The 21,555-nt window shown below is 41.2% G+C and overlaps 2 protein-coding genes across 13 annotated transcripts in view; one reads left to right on the top strand and one right to left on the bottom strand.

Moving 5' to 3' along the window:
• The window catches only part of LOC140642013 (olfactory receptor 1f45-like), a 69,462-nt gene extending 57,745 nt beyond the window's left edge, over window positions 1-11,717 (top strand). The window contains exon 5 of the mRNA XM_072842620.1: window positions 10,777-11,717. Within this exon, the coding sequence (XP_072698721.1) occupies window positions 10,779-11,717 (939 nt within the window). The 5' untranslated portion in view covers window positions 10,777-10,778. The remainder of the gene's footprint in view (window positions 1-10,776) is intronic.
• Window positions 1-21,555, bottom strand: part of PROP1 (PROP paired-like homeobox 1) — a 45,825-nt gene that overhangs the window by 23,367 nt on the left and 903 nt on the right. For 4 of the 12 annotated variants that reach the window (XR_012037648.1, XR_012037647.1, XR_012037644.1 and 1 more), the window contains exons 2-3: window positions 19,430-19,547; window positions 18,486-19,299 (exon numbers count right to left, since the gene is read on the bottom strand). The gene's annotated coding sequence lies outside the window, so the exon portion shown is untranslated. The other 8 variants (XR_012037642.1, XR_012037645.1, XR_012037646.1 and 5 more) reach the window with 5 other exon arrangements.

The following is a 21,555-nucleotide window of genomic DNA, read 5'->3' as shown; positions in this document are numbered from 1 at the left end:
GCAGGATGGTCCTTAACCTCCACGTGTTTGAGGTCCTTCCAAACTTCTTGTAGTGATTTAGTTCTAATTTCAAGGCATTATGGTCTGAGAATATGCAGGGGACTATCCCAATCTTTGGTATCGGTTCAGACCCGATTTGTGACCCAGTATGTGGTCTATTCTGGAGAAAGTTCCATGTGCACTTGAGAAGAATGTGTATTCAGTTGGGTTTGGATCAAAGTTCTACGATATCTGTGAAATCCATCTGGTCCAGTGTATCATTTAAAGCTCTTGTTTCTTTGGAGATGTTGTGCTTAGAAGACCTATCGAGTATAGAAAGAGCTAGATTGAAGTCACCAAGTGTAAGAGTATTATTATCTAAGTATTTCTTCACTTTGGTTAATAATTGATTTATATATTTGGCAGCTCCCACATTCGGGGCATATATATTGAGGATTGTTAAGTCCTATTGTTGGGTAGATCCTTTAAGTATGATATAGTGTCCCTCTTCATCTCTCACTACAGTCTTCGGGGTAAATTTTAGTTTATCTGATATAAGGATGGCTACCCCTGCTTTCTTTTTAGGACCATTTGAATGGTAAATGGTTCTCCAACCTTTTATTTTCAGGCTGTAGGTGTCCTTCTGTCTAAAATGAGTCTCTTGTAGACAGCAAATAGATGGGTCCTGCTTTTTTATCCAGTCTGAAACCCTGTGCCTTTTGATGGGGTCATTAAGCCCGTTCACGTTCAGAGTTACTATTGAAAGGTATGAGTTTAGTGTCATCATGATATCTATTCAGTCCTTGTTTTTGTGGATTGTTCCACTGAACTTCTTCTTAAAGGGGAATTTTAAGAGTCCCCCTTAAAATTTCTTGCAGAGCTGGTTTGGAGGTCACATATTCTTTCAGTTCCTGCCTGTCTTGGAAGCTCTTTATCTCTCCTTCCATTTTGAATGAGAGCCTTGCTGGATAAAGTATTCTTGGTTGCATGTTCTTCTCATTTAGGACCCTGAATATATCCTGCCAGCCCTTTCTGGCCTGCCAGGTCTCTGTGGAGAGGTCTGCTGTTACCCTAGTACTCCTCCCCATAAAAGTCAGGGATTTCTTGTCTCTTGCTGCTTTAAGGATCTTCTCTTTATCTTTGGAATTTGCAAGCTTCACTATTAAATGTCGAGGTGTTGAACGGTTTTTATTGATTTTAGGGGGGGATCTATCTATTTCCTGGATCTGAATGCCTGGTTCCCTTCCCAGATTAGGAACGTTTCCAGCTATGATTTGTTCAAATACATATTCTGGCCCTCTGGCCCTTTCGGCGCCCTCAGGAACCCCAATTAAACGTAGGTTTTTCTTCCTCAGGCTGTCGTTTATTTCCCTTAATCTATCTTCATGGTCTTTTGTTTGTCTCTTTTTTCCTCAGTTTCCCTCTTTGCCATCAACTTGTCTTCTATGTCACTCACTCGTTCTTCCACCTCGTTAACCCTTGTCGTTAGGACTTCTAGTTTGGATTGCATCTCATTCAATTGAATTTAATTTCTGCCTTATTGGATCTAAATTCTGCAGTCATGAAGTCTCTTGAGTCCCTTATTCTTTTTTCCAGAGCCACCAGTAGCTGTATAATAGTGCTTCTGAATTGGCTTTCTGACATTGAATTGTAATCCAGATTTGTAACTCTGTGGGAGAGAGGACTGTTTCTGATTCTTTCTTTTGAGGTGAGGTTTTCCTTCTAGTCATTTTGCTCAGTGCAGAGTGGCCAAAAACAAGTTGTATTGGGAAAAGGAGAAAAAGAGAGGAGAGAAAGAAGAAAAGAGAAAAAGAAAAAAGAAAAAAGGAAGAAAAAAAGAAAAAAAAGAAGAAAAAGAGAAAGAAAAAGAAAGAAAGGAAAAAAAGAGGGGTGGAGGAAGCAAACATTTCAAAAAGCAAAAAAAAAAAAAAAAAAAAAACAAAACAAAAAGAAAAACAAAAACAAAAAAACAAAAAAAGAACACGGGGGAGTATCTTCTGATTCTGTATACTTTAAGTCCCTTGACTTCCCCTGGAACAGGTCCGTCCAGCTGGTCTTCTGGGGGAGGAGCCTGTTGTGCTGATTTTCAGGTGTTAGCACTTGGGGGAGCTGCTCTGCCCCTGCCTGGTGCAGGGCTCAGTGGGGGTTGTTTACCCCGTGAGGCCCCAGGAGGAACAACCGCAGTGGCGGGGCCAGCTCTGGAGCCCTGGAGTCAGCCCCCGCAGTAACTCCGGAGCTCTCGGTCTGCAGGGCCTGGAGGCTCCGGGGCGGGGCCGCTGATCTGCTCAGCTCGGGGCAGGAGCGTCTCGATGTCCTGGGCCCTCCCGGCCTCTGCCTGTCCCGGGGGAGGCCGGATCCCGGGCTGTGTGCTCCCGGTCTGCTGTGCTCCCGGTCTGCACTGTTGGATTCGCGCTCCCGCCCCGCAGCCCCCTCCGCGGAGCCGCCCCCGAGCCCCCAGAGCTGCTCCCGCCCCGCAGCCCCCTCCGCAGAACCTCCCCTGAGCCCCTCCCCGCTGCTCCGGGTCCAGCCCTACGCGCTGCAGCCCTTAGGGAGCTCGGCGCACTCTCCCGGGGCGCAGGTGTCTGTTAGTGTCCCCGGGAGCCCGAGGGCATCCCCGCCCTCCTGGGTCCTGCTCCAACCCCCTGCGAGCCCCTTTCCGCCCGGGAAGGTCCGTGCAGCTCCTGCTCCTCCGGGACGGGGCTCTCCTGTCCTGGGGACACTCGCCAGGCCTCAGCCCGGCTCCTCGCGGGGCCCCTCCCCCTTGGAGGCCTTTTGTTTCTTTTTTTCTCCCGTCTTCCTACCTTGATAGAAGCTGAACTCTTCACATGTAGCATTCCAGCTGTTCTCTCTTTAAATCTCAGGCTGAATTTGTAGATTTTCAGGATCATTTGAAGGTCATCTAGGTAATTTGGTGGGGACAGGTGACTCGGGGACCCCACTCTTCCGCCATCTTGCCCCTCCTCCTGAATTATAGTTTTAAAAAACTTCCCACAAAGACTTCAGGCCCAGATGGATACACTGGTGAATTCTATCAAACTTTTAAGAAATATATAATAAAACTATACACAAGTTCTTTCAGAAAATTGAAAAGGTGTGGGTACCTTCCCAATTAATTTTATAAAACATTATAGTACAGACTAATATTCTTTATGAATTTAGATTCATTGGGGATCCTGGATTAAACTTTAGAAAATCAGTATCTCATCATATCTAAATGTGAACCAAATGGGCTTTCCCCCAGGAATGCAAAGTTGGATTAACATTGAGCATCTACCTTTGGCTCAGGGCATGATCCCAGGGTCCTTGGATTGAGTCCCTTCTCCCTCTGCTTATGTCTCTGCCTCTCTGTGTCTCTCATGAATAAATAAAATCTTTTTAAAAAAATAAGCCCCTTGGACCATACCTAGATGTATGCTAATGAAGTGACTCTTGGTGGGCCCCTAGATAGCTTCAGGATGGGGGCTGGTTGCCAGAGGAACCAGCAAATAAATAAACTTAAAAAAAAAAAAAACTTGTCTGAACACTTAGCCCTAGCCCCCTGCCTCCAGGGAGGAGGGAGTCACTGGTGATTGAGTTAATCACCAATGGCAGAGGATTTAACTAACATGCCTATATAATGAAGTCTCCATAAAAATTCCTAAACTATAGGATTCAGAGAGCTTCAGAGAGCACCTGCGGGTTGGAAGGGTGCAGGAGCTCCTGCACTCAGGGCCATCCTTGACCTTTTCCTATGCTGCCTCTCCATCTGGTTATTTATTTGTCTTTTATAATATACTTTATAATATACTTTATAACCAGTGATAGTAAGTCAAGTGTTTCCATGTGTTCTGTGAGCCACTATAGCAAAATATCCAACCTGAGGAGGAGGTCATGGAAACCTCAATTTATAGCCAAATTAGACAGATTATGGGGGGGGGGTAACCTGGGAATCCACTACTTTAACTGGAATCTGAGGTTGGGGCAGACTTACAGGGTCTGTGCTACGTCAGGATAGTGTCAGAACTGAATTTAATTATAGGACACCCAAGTGGTATTCTGAGAGAGAACTGGTTGTCAGTGCAGAGGGAAAAGAAAAAACAAAAATCAAGACAAAACCCATACATTTGGTATCAAAAGGGTTGTGAGCAGAAAATATCTTTATTAAAGGGCAACTGGATTAGAAAGAAAGAAGTAAAACTGCCTGTGTGTGTGGACAAAATACTCATCCATGTAGAATTTCTGGTGGAATTACAAGCAGTCTACTAGAGATAATTAATGAGTTTAGCAAGGTTTTAGGATTCAAAAGCAAGACTTTTAAAAAATGATGTAACAACAAACAAAAAAAATTCAAATTAAAACCAGTACCACTTACAATAGCATAAAAATATAAAATATTTAGTATTTAAAGCTGTCAAAAAATGTAAGCAATCTGTATACTGAAAACTAAAAATAACATTCATGAGAAATTAAAGAAAATCTTTTAAAATGAAGAAATATACTATGTTCTTAGGTCAGGGGCTAAATGTTAAGCTGTCAATTCTTTTTTTCTTTTTCTTTTTCTTTTCTTTTCTTTCTTTTCTTTTTTTTTTTTTTTTAAGAGAGAGCACACATGAGGTGAGCAGAGGGGCAGAAGGGAGGGAGAAAGAGGATCCTAAGCAGGCTACACACCACCAGCGGGGAGCCAGGTGAGGGGCTCAATCTCATGAGCCTGACTGAGATCTTGACCTATGAGCCAAAATTAAGAGTCACAACCTCCACCAACTGAGCCAGGCGGTGTCCCAAGCTACCAATTCTTAATTGATAAAATTCCATGAAATCTCATTCAAAATGTCATCAGGCTTTCCCATAGACATTAACAAACTGATATAAGAACTTATGTAAAGTAATAATGCAAAGAACCTATCTGGTTGTGGGAGGGTACTAGCTACAGAGGGAAGCCAGAAAACTTTTAGGATAATGGAAACATTCTGTATCTTGATTGTGGTGATGGTTACATGACTGCATGAGACTATCAAACTCATCAAAGCACCCTTAATTGGGAGATGTTTATTGTCTATCAAATATAACTCAAAACTTGGAAAGATTAATTTTGGAATAGGGGAAGAATAAAAGGCATGAAAATTAAACAAATGCAATGATTAATTTCAGGAACATTCAAAACTTGTACAAGAAAAGAAAACTAAGGGATGCCTGGGTGGCTCAGTGGTTGAATGTCTGCCTTCAGCTCAGTGCGTGATCCTGGAGTCCCAGGATCGAGTTCCGCATTCGGCTCCCTGCGTGGAGCCTGCTTCTCTCTCTGCCTGTGTCTCTGCCTCTCTCTCTCTGTCTCTCATGAATAAATAAATTTAAAAATCTTTTAAAAAAAAGAAAAGTAAGTACACCCACAGTGTATAACAGAATCAAAATGTTGCTAATAAATTGAAAAATTTTGCTTTGGAGTATGATATACAAGTCAAAACTTAGAAATACACACACAAGTTCCAAAAGCCAATAGATACCATTTGAATGGTATACACATCCCATCCCTACCCAGTCGACAGGCAAGTATCTGGGTGGTGACTCTGGTTTCCTCTGCTGGGGACACAGTCACTATTACAGAGATTTAAATACAGATTGGAGGTTCAGTTCTTAATAATTACGTTCTTAAAAAAATAATTACGTTCTTAGTATAAATGAATAAATCAAACTTTGTATTTGAGAGAAGAAAGAGTGTGAGATCCTGAGACCTTCAGGATTATACAAGAGAGTCAGTGCAGGAATGAAGTGTACAGAGCAGAGCTCCTATGAATGTATGTGGGCCAATTTTATGGGCTTCGCGATTTTTCTTCAGGTCCACTTTGGGGTACAGAGCAAAAGATGAGGGATATTCCATGACATGGGCATAAGACGTACTTGAGGCAGTTGGAAGCAACAAGTCTGATGCTAAACTGAGAGCCTCTCACAAGAGACAGCTGTGTCCAGAGAGCACAGAACAAAGAGCAGTTAGTATGTGCATCTCTAGCGGAGCTATGTGGAATCCACCCCAGGGACACCCAACCTTGGCAACTGTTGCTGCCCAAATCCCTGTGAAAGTCCCAATCTCCAGGGAAGGAAGATCTACTGATTTGCTCTCAAGCATCCAAGCTAGATGTGGGAGAGCCACACTGTCTAACCCTAAGTGTTCTCCTCCAGCCCTAGCTGAGTCTTGAATCATCCAGGGTCAGGCAAGCAGCTGGTGGAGATGGGGGTCCCATGACTGCATCTCTGTATCTCACAGCAGCAGACAAGAGCCAGGTAAGAAAGGCTTGGTGAAGCAGGTGAGGACACAGTACCTCCCACAACAGATTCACATGGACACAAGCACACAGATGTACCTCTGGAAAAACAGGCATGAAATCCCTCTGCACCTGGGCAAGTGCGAAGGGAGGACATGGCTTGGTTTGATACCTACAAGCCTTTCTCTCTTCAGGGTTTGCTGCCCACGTGGCAGGATAGAGCAAGTACGTTTCCAAGGTGGAAATAGAAAAACAGCAGTGGGAGACTGAAGGAGATGGCTAAGGTTAGTGGTGCCAGCGTCAGTGATGGCAGGCTCCTCAAAATCCTGCCCAAGAGCCACCCTCTCTCCCCACCACAGAGACTCTTCTGTCAGCCACTCAAGACCCTCTGACGCTGTCCCCCTCCTACTCTCCACCCTCCTGCAGGATGCTTCCCTGGCTTTATTCATCCACTATTGTCCATGACCATGGAATCAAGGTGTCCTGTGAGGAGGCTACTTGGACGCCCAACAGAGCTTCACAGAGGGGACTTGGCTTGGGCTGGGGACCAGGAGCTAAGCAGCTTGGATTCTCAGGTCCAGGCACACAAATCCTCACTGCTGCACCTGTGTCAGATGGCTCAGAGATAGCCACACACTAACAAGACTCACCAGAGGTTAGTGTAGGAAAGCAGCCACCAGCATGGTTAAGTTCTATAAAGTAAGCATCATTCCAAGAGGGCTGGCAGGAGCACTCTCTTCCTACCAGGAAGTTGCATGGAAGACTGAATGAAAATTCAGGGGTGGGAGGTAAGTATGCATTCATAGTTGGAAGAATTTGGCATATCACATATTCACTGTGGGATCTCAACTTGTTGAGGTTTAAACTGTGAAACAATAGATATTTTCTAGTAACTGACCTTCTACGGGTAGGTCTCATAAAAGCATCCTAGCCAGATTCTTTCATTTTAAGCTATTGTATATTATAAAGATCACTCTTGTGTAGTAGTCAACAACACTGCCAATCATCCATCTCTTGTGTTCCACTCTCCCACAATGTGTCCTGGCTCAGGGTACAGCAGGGGGTGGGGAATGGTGATAGACATGGTTTCAGGCAATGCATCCCCTTTACTCTTCTAGAACTAACTCTTCCTCAGTTGGAGGAAGAGAGAGATGGGGGAGAGCCAGTAGGTGTGACTGTCCTTGACCACATAAGGAAGCTGCCAGTCATCTGTTGGTATTTGCACTTTTCTGGCTGGTTTGTCTGTCTGGCTTATGGGCTTATCTCTGTGGGCTGCTCACAGGGGATTTTCCAGGGATTAGCAGAGAGCCTCAGAGGTGGGAGACCCAGCTCTCATTCGACCTCTGTCACCTCCAACATTTCCACCCAAAAAGCGTTTATGCTGCGGTGTCTTACTGAAGAGCTCACCTTTCCTGCCAGGCACAACTTTCATATTGGGTTTTGATTCGATGCCACGTGTCTTCCACAGGGGCTACCAGCACAAGGGGAACTCACCCATCCTTGTCATGGAGAACAGCAAGCACACATCTACCATCTCACTTTCCACTCTTGGTTCTACTGTCTCTAATCATTTTCTCTTCCCTGCTTGGGGGAAGTAAGGGCTAGTCAGCAAGCCCATGTGCCAAGCCAGGAAACCAACTGATGATCTGCCCAGTGTTCAAGCATCTCCAGTTTTTGGTGGGATTTTCTTGGGGCTCTCCCCTCTCAGAGTTGGGGATCAGGAAACCCACTTTCCTCTCTCTCCCAAAGACGTGTAATGAGAGGGCACAGACTTTCTTCAGAATCATTGCCCTTTCTCTTCTTATTTCTCTTACCACAGGGCTTGGGGATTGGGGGCAGTATTAATTGTGTTCCTGTATTATCCCAGCAAACACTGATGGAAGTAGTTATCCCTAATGCTGGCAGATTCCCCAACATAGAGTGTGAGTTATTTAGAGCCTATTGACCTCGAGTTCCCAGACCAGGGGAAAAACCCCACTGCCATCCTGCTATATACCTCTTTCAGCTTTTACTACCATCTCCATTATGGGAACCAGCCTGCAATGAAGACCAGAATATTCACATCTGCTGTTCAGGGAACAATGAGAAAGACTGCATAAATATAGCTTTGGGTTTCTTTGATGCAACCTCTGCCTTCCAACTTCTACATTCTACATTAATCATCCTTTCCCTGGAGCACCTTCTTTAAATACCTCTGGCTACAGCCTCATATTATCTTGCCACACTTTTATCCTGTGGTATGACTTATGAGAAAATGACTTCAGATCTCAGGATTTTACATTGTTTTTACTAATTTAACTCTGAAAATGCTAGGAGATTGCATTGTCATAGTACATACATCCTAAAAACAGTCTCCTTAAAGTTGTACCTGTAACATCCTCTGCTCCAGTGAGTCAAGCCACTTAACCCATGGTCTCCTCCCTTTCCTCCTTCTGTTTACCCTAGGCTAGTGTTCTTAACCAGGAATGCCGTTTCCTCTTCTCTTTACTGCAAATCACTGAATTTTTCCATGCCACATCCACAATGCTTCATCTGACTCCTCCTGCTTATATTGATTTTTTTTAAAGATTTTATTTATTTATTCATGAGAGGCAGAGACACAGGCAGAGGGAGAAGCAGGCTCCCTGTAGGGAGCCCTGTGTGGGACTCAATCCCAGGATCCTAGAATCACGACCTGAGCTGAAGGCAGATGCTCAGCCACTGAGCCACCCAGGTGTCCCTGCCACTCTTGGAACAACCTTTAGGCTGTCTTTTTCATGCGGAGGAACCCCTTTGGTGTGGACATCTGCTGCCGGAAGGGGTCTCGAAGCCCCCTGCAGGAACTCTACAACCCAACTCAAAACCAAGGATCATCACAGTCTGGATCCCAGTAACTGACTGAAGAGAAGCTCCTCTTGCCCTGTGATTTTTATAGTTCCTCGCATTCAGACAACCTGTTACTGCTCTTCAGTGCATAATTCCTCAGTTTGTAGCCGAGGGAGCTGGTGTTGTCGCTTAAGGTCACCTGTGCAGGGGACCTGGGTGGCTCAGTCAGTGAAGTGTCTGCCTTTGGCTTGGGTCGTGATCCCAAGGTCCTGGGATTGAGCTCTGCATCAGACTCCCTGCTCAGTAGGGGAGCCTGCTTCTCCCTCTTCCTGCTGCTCCCCTTGCTTGTGCTTGCTCACTTTCTCTCTCTCTCAAATAAATAGATAAATCTTAAAAAAAATAAAATAAAGTAAAAAAAAATCCTGATCCCCAGGCCACAGGACATTTCTTAATGCTGGGATTATTACTTGGATATATTCCATAATTTCACTCTTTAAATTTCTTGCTCTTCAAAAACACTACTGCATGCCACATATAATGGATTTCATTTTGGCTAGCACAGGAGAGAAAATAGGTCTCTTTGCAAAATCCTGTGCATAGCAACCTCACCAGTATGTTCAGCTTTTCCAAGCCAACAGTTGTGAGCTACAGCAAGGATGTTTTGATGCTATGCAGTCACAAGGTTGAGGACAAACCACCAGCCAGATCCTTCAAAGCCTAAAGGTAGCACAATCCTGGGAAAATGTAAGACACCCAGAATGAATCTGAGGAAGTTGCATAAAGCAGCATTTTATTCAAGTAAAAGAACTTGTGATCTTAAACAAATAGTTAAATCTCCTGGCTTCACTTTTTCCTTCTTCTTGATGAAGGATGTTGTTTCTAAAACTTACAGATTTTATTTTTTTATATTTTATTTATTTACTCATGAGACACACACACACACACACACACACACACACACACACAGAGGCAGGACATAGGCAGAAGGAGAAGTAGGCTCCATGCAGGAAACCTGACGTGGGACTCAATCCCAGGACTCTGGGATCATGCCCTGAGCCAAAGGCAGATGCTCAACCTCTGAGCCACCCAGGCGTCCCTAAAGCTTACAGATTTTAATAAGGATAAGGTGAGGAAATGCATATAATGCATGAATTGGTTGTATTCTTGCTTGGTTATATATATATATAAATGGAAACTAATCAAAATTGGGAGGTAAAACTAGGGAGGAATTAAAGAAAAGGGCATTTTACTGTTTAGGCCTATAAATGGTTATGAGTTCTGCCATTCTAACATGCCATCACCTAATCTCTCTGAGTCTCAGGGCTTTTATCTCTGATTCCTTTTCTCAGGGTCTCCATTTATGTGTGACTGAATTCATCAGTCATAAGCTAAAAACAAGCTATCGGTGGGAAAATACTTTTGACCAGATATTCACTAAATGTTAGTGTAGTATCAAGTAAGCTGTATGTAATCAAAGATAATAAACGTAAGTTAAAATTGTGGAAATTAGACAGCTATTTATTTCAGTAAAACTAACTCCATAGAATGTTAATTATCAAACAATGACAAACCAGTATCATAAAAATTTACTCAAATGACATATTATTATCTATCTACTTTTTTTTTCATCTACTTTTATATTTGAAGTGATATTAAGAAATAAATTCTGGATCTGGTACTGCTAAAATAATCTCTAAAAAGTAAATGGAACTCAATTAAACATTTTCTTTTACTTTTGACCACATTTTCTCCCCTGCAGACATGGACAGAGACAACCAGACTACAGTCACAGAATTCCTTCTTCTGGGACTCTCTGGGCAGTCAGAGCAAGAAGACATTCTCTTTGGGCTATTCTTGGGGATGTACCTGGTCACCATCATCGGGAACTTTCTCATTGTCTTGGCCATCAGCAGTGACAGTCATCTCCACACCCCCATGTACTTCTTCTTGGCTAACCTCTCCTGTGTCGACATCTGCTTTTCATCGGTCACAACCCCCAAGATGCTGGTGAATCACATCCTGGGAAGCGAGTCTATCTCGTACATGGAATGCATGATCCAGATCTACTTCTTCATCACTTTCACCAACATGGATGGGTTCTTCTTGAGTGTGATGGCCTATGATCGTTATGTAGCCGTCTGTTGCCCGCTCCACTACACCATGATCATGAAGCCCAAACTCTGTATGCTTCTGGTGGTGGCATCTTGGGTCATTACAAACCTGCATGCTCTCCTCCACACCCTTCTTATGGCCCAACTCGCATATTGTTTCAACAATACTGTGCATCACTTTTTCTGTGACCCCTATGCAATTCTAAAGCTGTCCTGTTCTAGTACCTTTATCAATGACCTGATGGTATTCACTGTGGGTGGACTGGTATTTCTGACACCGTTCACATGTATCATCATTTCATATGCTTATATCCTCTCCAATGTACTGAAGTTGCCATCTGCCCATGGAATAAGGAAAGCATTCTCCACATGTGGGTCTCACCTCACTGTGGTCTCCCTATTCTATGGGGCAATTTTGGGGGTGTATATGCGCCCTTCATCCTCCTACTCAGTCCAAGACACAGTGGCCACTGTCATCTTCACAGTGGTGACTCCCTTGGTCAATCCCTTCATCTACAGCCTGAGAAATCATGACATGCAGAGAGCTTTGAGGAAACTAATCTCAGTTTCTAGAATTAGAAAATTTTAGAGCTTGGAAGATTCTTGGTTATCATATGTTGTTTCATTTTTATAACCAGAGAACCTGAGACCCAGGCAGGTATAAATGCACCCACAACTATTTCTCTAATTAATGATATGTGATCATGCAAATACTTTTAATATGAGGCTGGTAGTTGCTCAAAAGTCATAAAAGCATTAGTTTGTTATCTACAAAGAGGGCTGATTCTAAAACACTCATTTTACACACAACAAAAACTTAGGACAAGACATATTTGGATATTTTTGGATGGTTCCAGCAAGTCCATGAGATGCTCTACTCAGCATCAATGGCTTCTAGGCCTCATATTAGAAGATGTGAAAATTGTTCCCAATTTACTGAGTTACAGAAAAGTTACTATTACCAGGACTGTGAAACCAGTAATTGTTGATTATGATATGGTCCTGTCTACACTGAGGGTCACTGGTCATTACTGACTTAGGTAATTGTCCCTCTAGGCCAGGCTCAAGCCAATGCCTGGACCTCTTATTGATCAGAACCCTTCCCTTACACTACTCCTTCTCCCTCACTAACCAGTCTAAATTTTTGGTGCTTTGTTATTCAGTATGGGTATCAGGAAGCTTCAGATAGTAGCTAGACTTATTCATAGAACTCTTGCTATCTGTTCAACTTTAAATGGGCTAAAAGAAACAGGTTCCCTTGATGCTGCACTGTCCAGAGTTACTATAGCACCTTAGGGACATGAAAATAGGAATTATAGGATTTTGGTGGTGGCCCAGGACTACTGATTTGAAGTCTAGAGTTCTACTCCAGGAGGCCAAGTGTCTAGGAGTCCAAGCTTCTGCTCCTACTCTATACCTGAGGGCTAAGAACCCATAAGTCAGTTCCTACCTCTTCTTTCCTGGTATCCAGAGGGCACTCTCCTAATCTCCAGTAGCCAGTCTTCAATATCTGCCCCCTTCACTGGTCTTCTTGCCTCACTTCTCTCCTTTCTCAATCTCCTCCAATCTTATGGCTAATCAGTATTTCTTATCCTCACCATCAGCTCCTTTCTGTTTTGGTCCCAACACTGACTATCTCTTATCTTGACCACAGCAACATGCTTATGGGGGAATCTGACTGCCTCTCACTTCTCCCTGCACTTAACTATCCTGCATACAGGATCTATTTAATCCTCCTAAATCACTGACTGTATCCTGTCAGCCAGTCCTTATATAAAATATTAAGAAGCCAGGATAAATCCAAAGATCACCTTTGAATATAAGACCTAACATAACTTGGCCTCAAGCTATCCCAACAATTTTGTCAACAACTCATCTGTTCCATGACTTGTCTCTCCTAATTTTCTTTCTCTTCCCTTCATTCATTCTCTGCTGGAAGACTCCTCTGGTCTTTTAAAACTCTGATAATTGTGTGTTTCCCTTAACTTCTTTACTGATCACAGCCCATAGATATGTACTGAGTATACAATATAGTGCTTCTCATATGTAGTACATGAATTCCCTACTGTATATTGGTGCCAGTGGAAACCTGACTACATGTGATAAATCTAATGTATTTCCTGAACTGTGAGTTTAATTTTAGAAGTAGTTTAGTGCAAATGTTTGAGGTAGAATAACATAGACCAATGTTGGTATTTAAGGTTATATGACTCATTTTAGACTCGTCATGTTCTTTGCATTACCCATATCTATCTGCATACACATCTTGCCTGATTATTACTTTACACACTTTTTCAAGAAAATGCCATAGATTGTCCATGGGCATATCCCCTAAATGCTTAGTAGAGTTTTTGTTCATCCCAAATAATCATGTGTTGACAAGTCATTGATGATGGGCTAGGCAAGTCTAATGGAAAACTGGAAGGTGAACATTCCTAGATACAAAAAATCAAAGAAGTGAAATTTTATATCTAGGGAGCTAGAATATTGACAAATTTACTCCAGAACATGGAAAGATTTCACTGAATTCTGGGACCCAAAGAAGCAGCAGGGTTGAATGGAAAGAGCCATGGTTCGGGATACAGTTTTATTCCTCAGTCCCTCTCTCCCTCAACTCTCAGACAAAGGTTGGGTATGATTGCTGGCAAATTGAATTTAAATAAAATAAAAATTTAAAAAGGTTGAGTATGAGAATGAGGATGAAGACAGAGGGAAGTTGATGAACAGACTATATGTTGCAGAGTCAAAGGGAAAAATAATTGTTTACCATTATGGTCCCCACCAATTTATCTCAGAGAGAAGTTATCATTCATCATACAGCAAGCTTGCCTTGAAGGGGAAAATTATTCTCTAAAACATCAGCAACATGATGTGAGCAGAAAGAGGAGATATTGCCTTCTTGCTTGGACTGGCCATGGCATGAGAAGTTCTATCTATGCAGCCAATTCTATGATAGCCTCCGGTCTTTAATCCTCCTACTTCTGGGGCCACCTTCTAGTGAATCTTCACTGGCTCCCTGAATTACCTTTCATGGGGCAGCTACATAAAGGGACCGTATGGGAGATAGGGAAAGGAGTTTCTTTCAGGGACCTGAGCAGAATCAGCCTTTGTTATGGTTTCCTGCATGTGAGGCACTCATGGGACATGAACTCATGGACTTCTGAACTCGTAAATTAAAGCTCAGCATCATTTGGGGCCTCTAGTGGCCTCCTCCCCGCCCCCACAGAAGCAGATGCAGGGCCCGGCTGGCAGAGTCCTCCTTGGGAGCAGCCAGGAAATCAGGACTGTGTCTGGGAAGACACCCTCCAGGGCCTGCTTTCTGCAGCTGGGGCACCCAACAGACACCATCCTTCTTCCTCATAGGCAACTTCCAGGTAGCACTAATTAGCCACTAGGGGCCAGCTCTTTGCAAGCAATTGAAACAACTTGCAGGGAAAAGATTTGACTTTAGCTCAGCTAATGTTGAAAGAGAGGTTCATCTCTCTTCCCAGCACATTTCCCCAGACTCTGCTCTCCCCAGGGGAGCAGGGACTGCTCCATGTCATGGCCACTGCAATGATATGGTTCATGGAACCCTTCTCTCCCTCCAACTTGTGCTTCAAGGCCCCGCCAGCCAGGGAGCCTTCCAGGGAGCTGAAGCCTTTCCCTGAGGATGGCAAGTTACTGTCCTGCCTGTAGTCTCTTGTCTCCCCATGCTTGAGGGCAGGAGCTAAGCTTCATGTGGACTTTGTCTCTCACAATGTCAATCAGCCTTCAGCAGATGACTTTGTTCTGGCCATTAACTTTTATCACACGAATACTAAAAACTGGTTGTCTAACTAATGAACTCTGACTCCTAATAAATCTGGTTATATGGATTAACCTTTCATGTGTGACCCACACAGAGGTAATAAGCATCTTGCCAAACCCATTTTCAAAACAGGCCATCTTTTATTTGGTAGAAACTTTAGGCATATTATGTTGATAGTCAAAAACCACTGGTTCAGGCTCATCTTGAATTTTTTTTAAAAAGATTTATTTATTTTAGAGAAAGAGTGAGTGTGAAGAGGGGCAATAGCAGAGGGAGAGGCAGAGAAGCAGACTCACTCCCCACTGAGCATGGAGCTGGACATGGGACTCAACCTCATAACCTTGAGATCAAGAGTCAGATGCTGAACTGACTGAGCCACCCAGGCGCCCAGCTCATCTTGCTTTTTATTTTTTTATTTTTTTTATCTTGATTTTTAAATGTGAGATACAGGGGTGCCTTAATGGCTCAGTGGTTGAGTGTCTGTCTTTGGCTCAGGTCATGACCCCTGGGTCCTGGGATTGAGTCCTGCATCAGGCTTCTTCCTCTATGTCTCTGCCTCTCTCTGTGTGTCTCTCATGAATAAATACATAAAATCTTTAAAAAAATAAATAAATGTGAGATACAAGTGATATTTAGGCACATATCTGCCCCTATATTGTGGAAATATCTGCCAAGAAGGATGTAACATTATTTTTGTTCTTCCTTAGGTTTTTAAGTATGGACATATAAATTACTTTTGAGCCAGATTATGTGAACAGACTTTCCATAACTGATGTTCATATACAATCTGCCATTTAATACTTTTCAGAATTTGGTAAAAGAGTGGTTTATTGAAATTGTCAGCAGTTATGACATGTAGTATAAGAAAGTAAGGAAAAGCTTAAAAAAAGGATGAAGGCACGACAAAGGGAAATAGCAGCCAACAAGAAAGAGCTCCTAATGGCCAAAGCTAGAACAATTCAAGCAACAAAGTACAGTAGTACTGGATTATAGTCCAAAGTATAAAATAAATATACATAAGTCTATTCTGATGAAAACAAGTGACTGAATAAACAAATAAGTGGGGGAGAAGGGATAAATTTTCCTTACAGAAAAACTCCAAGTAGGTACTTCTTCCATCCCTACCTGCCAAAAGGTGAAACTTAATCCTCTTCTCCCTCCTTCCTGGTGGCTGGATTTAGTGATCTATTTCCAAAGGCTAAAGTATAGAAAAGGGAAAACAATAACTTTAAAACAGAGAAATCTGGAAGATGATGCTACCTTAACCAAGTAATCAAAGTTAACATCATCAATGAAAATCATGATGATGATTTGATGATGTGATGTGATGAGAAGGGTTCTCCACCTCTGTGGGATTCTTCCCCCAAAGCTATGATAGACTAATCATGAGAAAAGTTATACAACCCAAAATACTCTTCAAAACTGTAAAGGTTATGAAGAACAAGGAAAGACTGAGAAACTGGTACAGATCAGAGAACAAATCAATGAAATAGAGACTAAAGAGAAAACAATGGGAATGAACAATAAAACCAAGAGCTGATTCTTTGAAAAGATAAACAAAATTGATAAATCTTTAGCCAGAATCATGAAGGAAAAAGAGGACTCAAATAAATAAAATAAGAAATGGAAAAGAAGTCACAACCAACATGACAGGAATACAAGAGATTATAAGAGACTACTATAAAAAACTATATGCCAACAATTGTGTCAACCTAGAAGAAATGGATACATTTCTAGAAACATAAAATATTCCAATACCGAATCAATACAGATCTAGCTGAGCAGACCAATTACTAATAAAATTAAACCAATAATAAAAAAAACTTCCAACAAACAAAAGTATAAGACATTATTCTCTTAAACATTTAAAGAGTTAATACCTATCATTCTCAAGTTATTCCAAAAAAAATTGAAGAGGAACCAATGCTTTTGAACTCATTTTCTGAGGCCAGTATTACCCTGATATCAAAACCAAACAAAGACAACACATAAAAGAGGGGAAATTACAGGCCAACATCCCTGACGAACATAGATGCAAAAAAATCTCAACAAAATATTAGTAAACTGAAATCAACAATAAAGGGACAATGCTCAAGGATCAGGTGAAATTTATTCCAAAGATGGAAGAATGGTTCAATATCCACAAATGATTCAGTAATACACCACATTAACAAAAAGAATAAAAATCATATGATCATCTCAATAGATGCAGAAAAAGCATTTGATAAAATTCAACATCCATCTGTAATGAAAACCCTCAACAAAGTGGGTATAAAGGAAACATATCCCAACATAATAAAGGCTATATATGACAAACTCACAGCTAACACCATACTCAAAGGGGAAAAGCTAAAAGATTTTCCTCTAAAATCAGGAACAATACAAGGATGTCCATTCTTGCCACTAATTATCACTAATTATCAAGGAAATACAAATCAAAACCATGAGATACCTCCTTGTACCTGTCAGAATGGCTATTAGCAAAAAGACAAGAAATAAAAGTGTTGGTGAGGCTGTGGAGAAAAAAGAATCCTGTTCTCTGCTGATGGGAATATAAATTGGTGCTGCCACTGTGGAAAATCTAACACAGAGGTTCCTCAAAAAATTAAAAATATATATTCCATGTAATCTAGCAATTCCACTTCTGGGTATTTATTCAAAGGGGGAAGAAAACCACTAAGTCAAAAAGATACATGCACTTCTATGTTCATTTCAATATTATTTACAATAGTGAAGAAATGGAAATAAGTGTCCAATAATAGACGAATGGATAAAGAAGATGTGGTATACATATACAACAGAATATTACTCAGCCATCAAAAATTTTGTGGCAACATGGATGGATCTAGATGTTATTATGCTAAGTGAAAGAAATCAGACCACATTTATCATCATGATCACTTCCTTATATAAATACTAAATAACTGTGCTGTATATATCAACTACATTTCAATTTTAAAAAAACCTATCAGCAATTATACACTCTTGAGAAAGTCTATGTATTCACAGGCATTTGCAAATCCTCAAAAAAGTCATGAAGGGGTACATCAGTGTGTACAGAATGTTTACAGCAGCATGATTTTTTTCAAAAAGTTTTTATTGTGGTAAAATACAAATATAATGAAATTTACCATCCTATTTTTAAGTGTATAGTTCAGTGGTTTTAAATTCATAATGTGCAACCATCACCACCATCCATCTCTAGAACTCTTCATCCTGAAAAACTAAAACTCTATACCAGTTAAAAATTAACTCCCCTTTCCCCTGGCAGTCACCATTCTACTTTCCATAGTGTAAGTAGAATTACACACTATTTATCTTTTTGACTGGCTTATTACAGCAGCAAGTTTTCTTAAAAATTATTATTCTTATCTAAAAATGAAAAACAAAAATGAAAAATTTTGAGACAGTATCTAGCCTACTGTGAGCCATTTTATTAATGTGAGACAAAGGATTTTTAGTTTGTTTTCAGTTTGTTTCCTCCTTCTTGTCCTCTTGTGTCTCTCTTCCAGCCTTCTCAAGGGTCACTCTAACATTTTCATAATTCCATCTTGATTTATGCTGTGTTTTAGAGTACATCACTTTATATAGTTTTTTTTTTTATTTTTTTATTTTTTATTTTTTTTGGTGGTTGCTCTAGATACAACAGTATACATACATGATTTAGCAGTCAGCCAAGTACAGAAACCCTACTTCCATTTAGGATCTTTTGCCTCCCCATTTTAAAAATATAATTGTCTTAAGTATTCCCACTGTGTATATGGAGAACATCAAATGGTGTTATTTTTACTTCAATTATCATGTCTGAAGTAAGAAACTCTTAAGTTTATAAGGATAGTCTATTTTATAATATCCCTATTTTTCATATTCTGATGTTCTTTTCTTTTAGCAGTTTCAAGACTTTGTTGTTAACATTTACTTTTAGGGTATTTCCTTTAGTTTTCCCTTAAGGGTAGGTTTGCTGGGGCACCTGGGTGGCTCAGCCGATTAAGTGGCTGCCTTCAGCTCAGATCATGATCCTGGGGTCTTGGGATGATACCCTGTGTTTGGGCTCTCTGCTCAGTGGGGAGTCTGCTTCTCCCCCTCCTCTCACTCTTGCTCTGTCTCAAATAAATAAAATATTTTTAAAAGGGGAGGTAGGTTTGCGGACAATACTCTGTAGTTACCTTTTGAAATGTCTTTATTTCCCTTTTATTCCTGAATGATATGTTCACTGGATAGAGATTCATCACTGAGAGTTCCTTTAGTTCCACTTGAGAAAAATATGCAACTTCCTCTGGCTTCCATGATTCAAATGGAGGTGGGAGGGTGGTTTCTCTACTGGTGTTTGATTGAAGGTAGATGGGTATTACCAATCTGTTAGGCCACGCTTTTCCAGGTTCTGAATAAGGGAAATAGGCTTAGAGCTTTTTTGGTCTGTGTCTATCAGAGGTTCCAGCATGGAAGCTTCTGGAACATATTAGCTGAAAGATAAAGGAGGTGAGAAGGAAAAAAAAAAAAAAGGAATTTACCACCATGTTACTCCTCAGCCCTGAAGTTCTCACAGTTTGCCTTCTCCTTTTCACATTTTGGAGTCTTCCAATGCTTGTTGATTCATGCCCAGGGTTTTTTAGTTTTAAGAGGGATGACCTAGGAGGAATAGTGGTATCTGCTTAGGCTCAAAACCCCTGATACAGAGTTTTTTCCCCAACATTTTATCATGAAATATTTCAAACACAAAGTAAAGTCGAAAGAATTTTATAGTCAACACTCATATACCATCACCTAGATTCTACTATTAATATGAGAATGGGTATCCTATTAGGGTGAATGTTTTCACCCTAGGTGAAATGTTTTCAGGGGTATTCTCTTTATAATTATGTGTACTTATTGGATTACATGCTCTAATTGCCCTTCTGTATATTTTGCATTTTGAAAAGTATGGAAGATATGATTCTATTTTTGTTTCAGACACACCAGTGTGTGTAAGCACACACAATAACATGTATGAATAGATGTAATCAGTGTTTATGAATATTTCTTCATTCCACATAGTATGTGTAAATTTCTTATGATTTTATTTTCACACTCAGGTAAATAAAGCACTTTTCTCTTTACAAAAATAATGCATATTCAAAATGAAAAAAAATTGAACACTTCAATAAAGTACATACACAATACATGTGAGATCAAGATGACTGAGCAATATGATCAATAAATATGGTATCATATTTAATTTCACAAGTACTCAAAATTATATATAAAGATGGAGACCCGGGATCGAGTCCCACGTCAGGTTCCCTGCATGGAGCCTGCTTCTCCCTCTGCCTGTGTCTCTGCCTCTCTCTCTCTGTGTGTCTCTCATGAATAAATAAAATTTTAAAATAAAAAAGTTAAAAAATTTTGCCCTATTGAATAAACAAGAGTTGTTTTTTAAAATATTTTATTTTTTGGGATCCCTGGGTGGCGCAGCGGTTTGGCGCCTGCCTTTGGCCCAGGGCGCGATCCTGGAGACCCGGGATCGAATCCCACATCGGGCTCCCGGTGCATGGAGCCTGCTTCTCCCTCTGCCTGTGTCTCTGCGTCTCTCTCTCTCACTGTGTGCCTATCATTTAAAAAATAAAAATAAATAAATAAATAAAATAAAATAAAATATTTTATTTTTTAAAATATTATTTATTTATTAGAGATACAGAGAGAGAGAGAGAAAAAAAAAAACAGGCTCCATGCTGGGAGCCCGACGTGGGACTCAATCCCGGGTCTCCAGGATCACACCCTGTGCTGAAGGTGGCGCTAAACCGCTAAGCCACCGGGGCTGCCCTAAAAGATTTTATTTGTTTATTCATGACACAGAGAGAGAGGCAGAGACACAGGCAGAGGGAGAAGCAGGCTCCAAGCACGGAGCCCGATGTGGGACTCAATCCCGGGACTCCAGGATCACGCCCTGAGCCAAAGGCTTAATGGCTGAGCCACCCAGGCATCCCAAAAGAGTTTTTTTTTTTTTTTTTTTTTTTTTTTTTTTAAGGATTAAAAACAAAACAAAACCAAAAAAACCCAGAGTAGGCATGAGTGCTAGGCACAGCACATATTATTGCCAACTGCTTACAGAAATAAAAATTGTAAGATCTCCCAGGAAGGCAACTAGTCAATGGGCTTAGAATACCACCAGTCCTTGATCCAGTAATTCAATTCAAGAATTTTAAACTAAAAAAAAAATCTCCAAAGATACAGGTACAGGGGCACCTGGGTGGCTCAGTGGTTGAGCATCCACCTTTGGTTCAGGTGTGATCCTGGGGTCCTGGGATCCAGTCCCGCATCAGGCTTCCCACTGGGAGCCTGCTTCTCCCTCTGCCTGTGTCTCTGCCTCTCTGTGTCTCTCATGAGTCAATAAATAATATCTTTAAAAAACAAAAAGATATAGGTACAAGAATATTAACGGAGCAAAACAAACAAACAACCTGGAAATAATACAACAGGTGTTAAATAAGCTTAGTTTAGTGAGATTCAATCCGGGATTCTGGGATCACGCCCTGAGCCCAAGAAAGACGCACAACCGCTGAACCACCCAGGCCTCCCTAGTTAAATGTATTTAACTAAAAAATGTAATTAGTCAGAATGGAATGCACTGAAGCCATTCAAAACATTACCGAGGGAGAGT

The sequence above is a fragment of the Canis lupus genome, chromosome 10 (assembly GCF_048164855.1).
Source record: "Canis lupus baileyi chromosome 10, mCanLup2.hap1, whole genome shotgun sequence".
In the NCBI taxonomy this organism is placed as follows: Eukaryota; Metazoa; Chordata; class Mammalia; order Carnivora; family Canidae; genus Canis; species Canis lupus.
The sequence above is the reverse complement of the archived record's forward strand: the minus strand, read 5'-3'. Positions and strand labels throughout refer to the sequence as shown.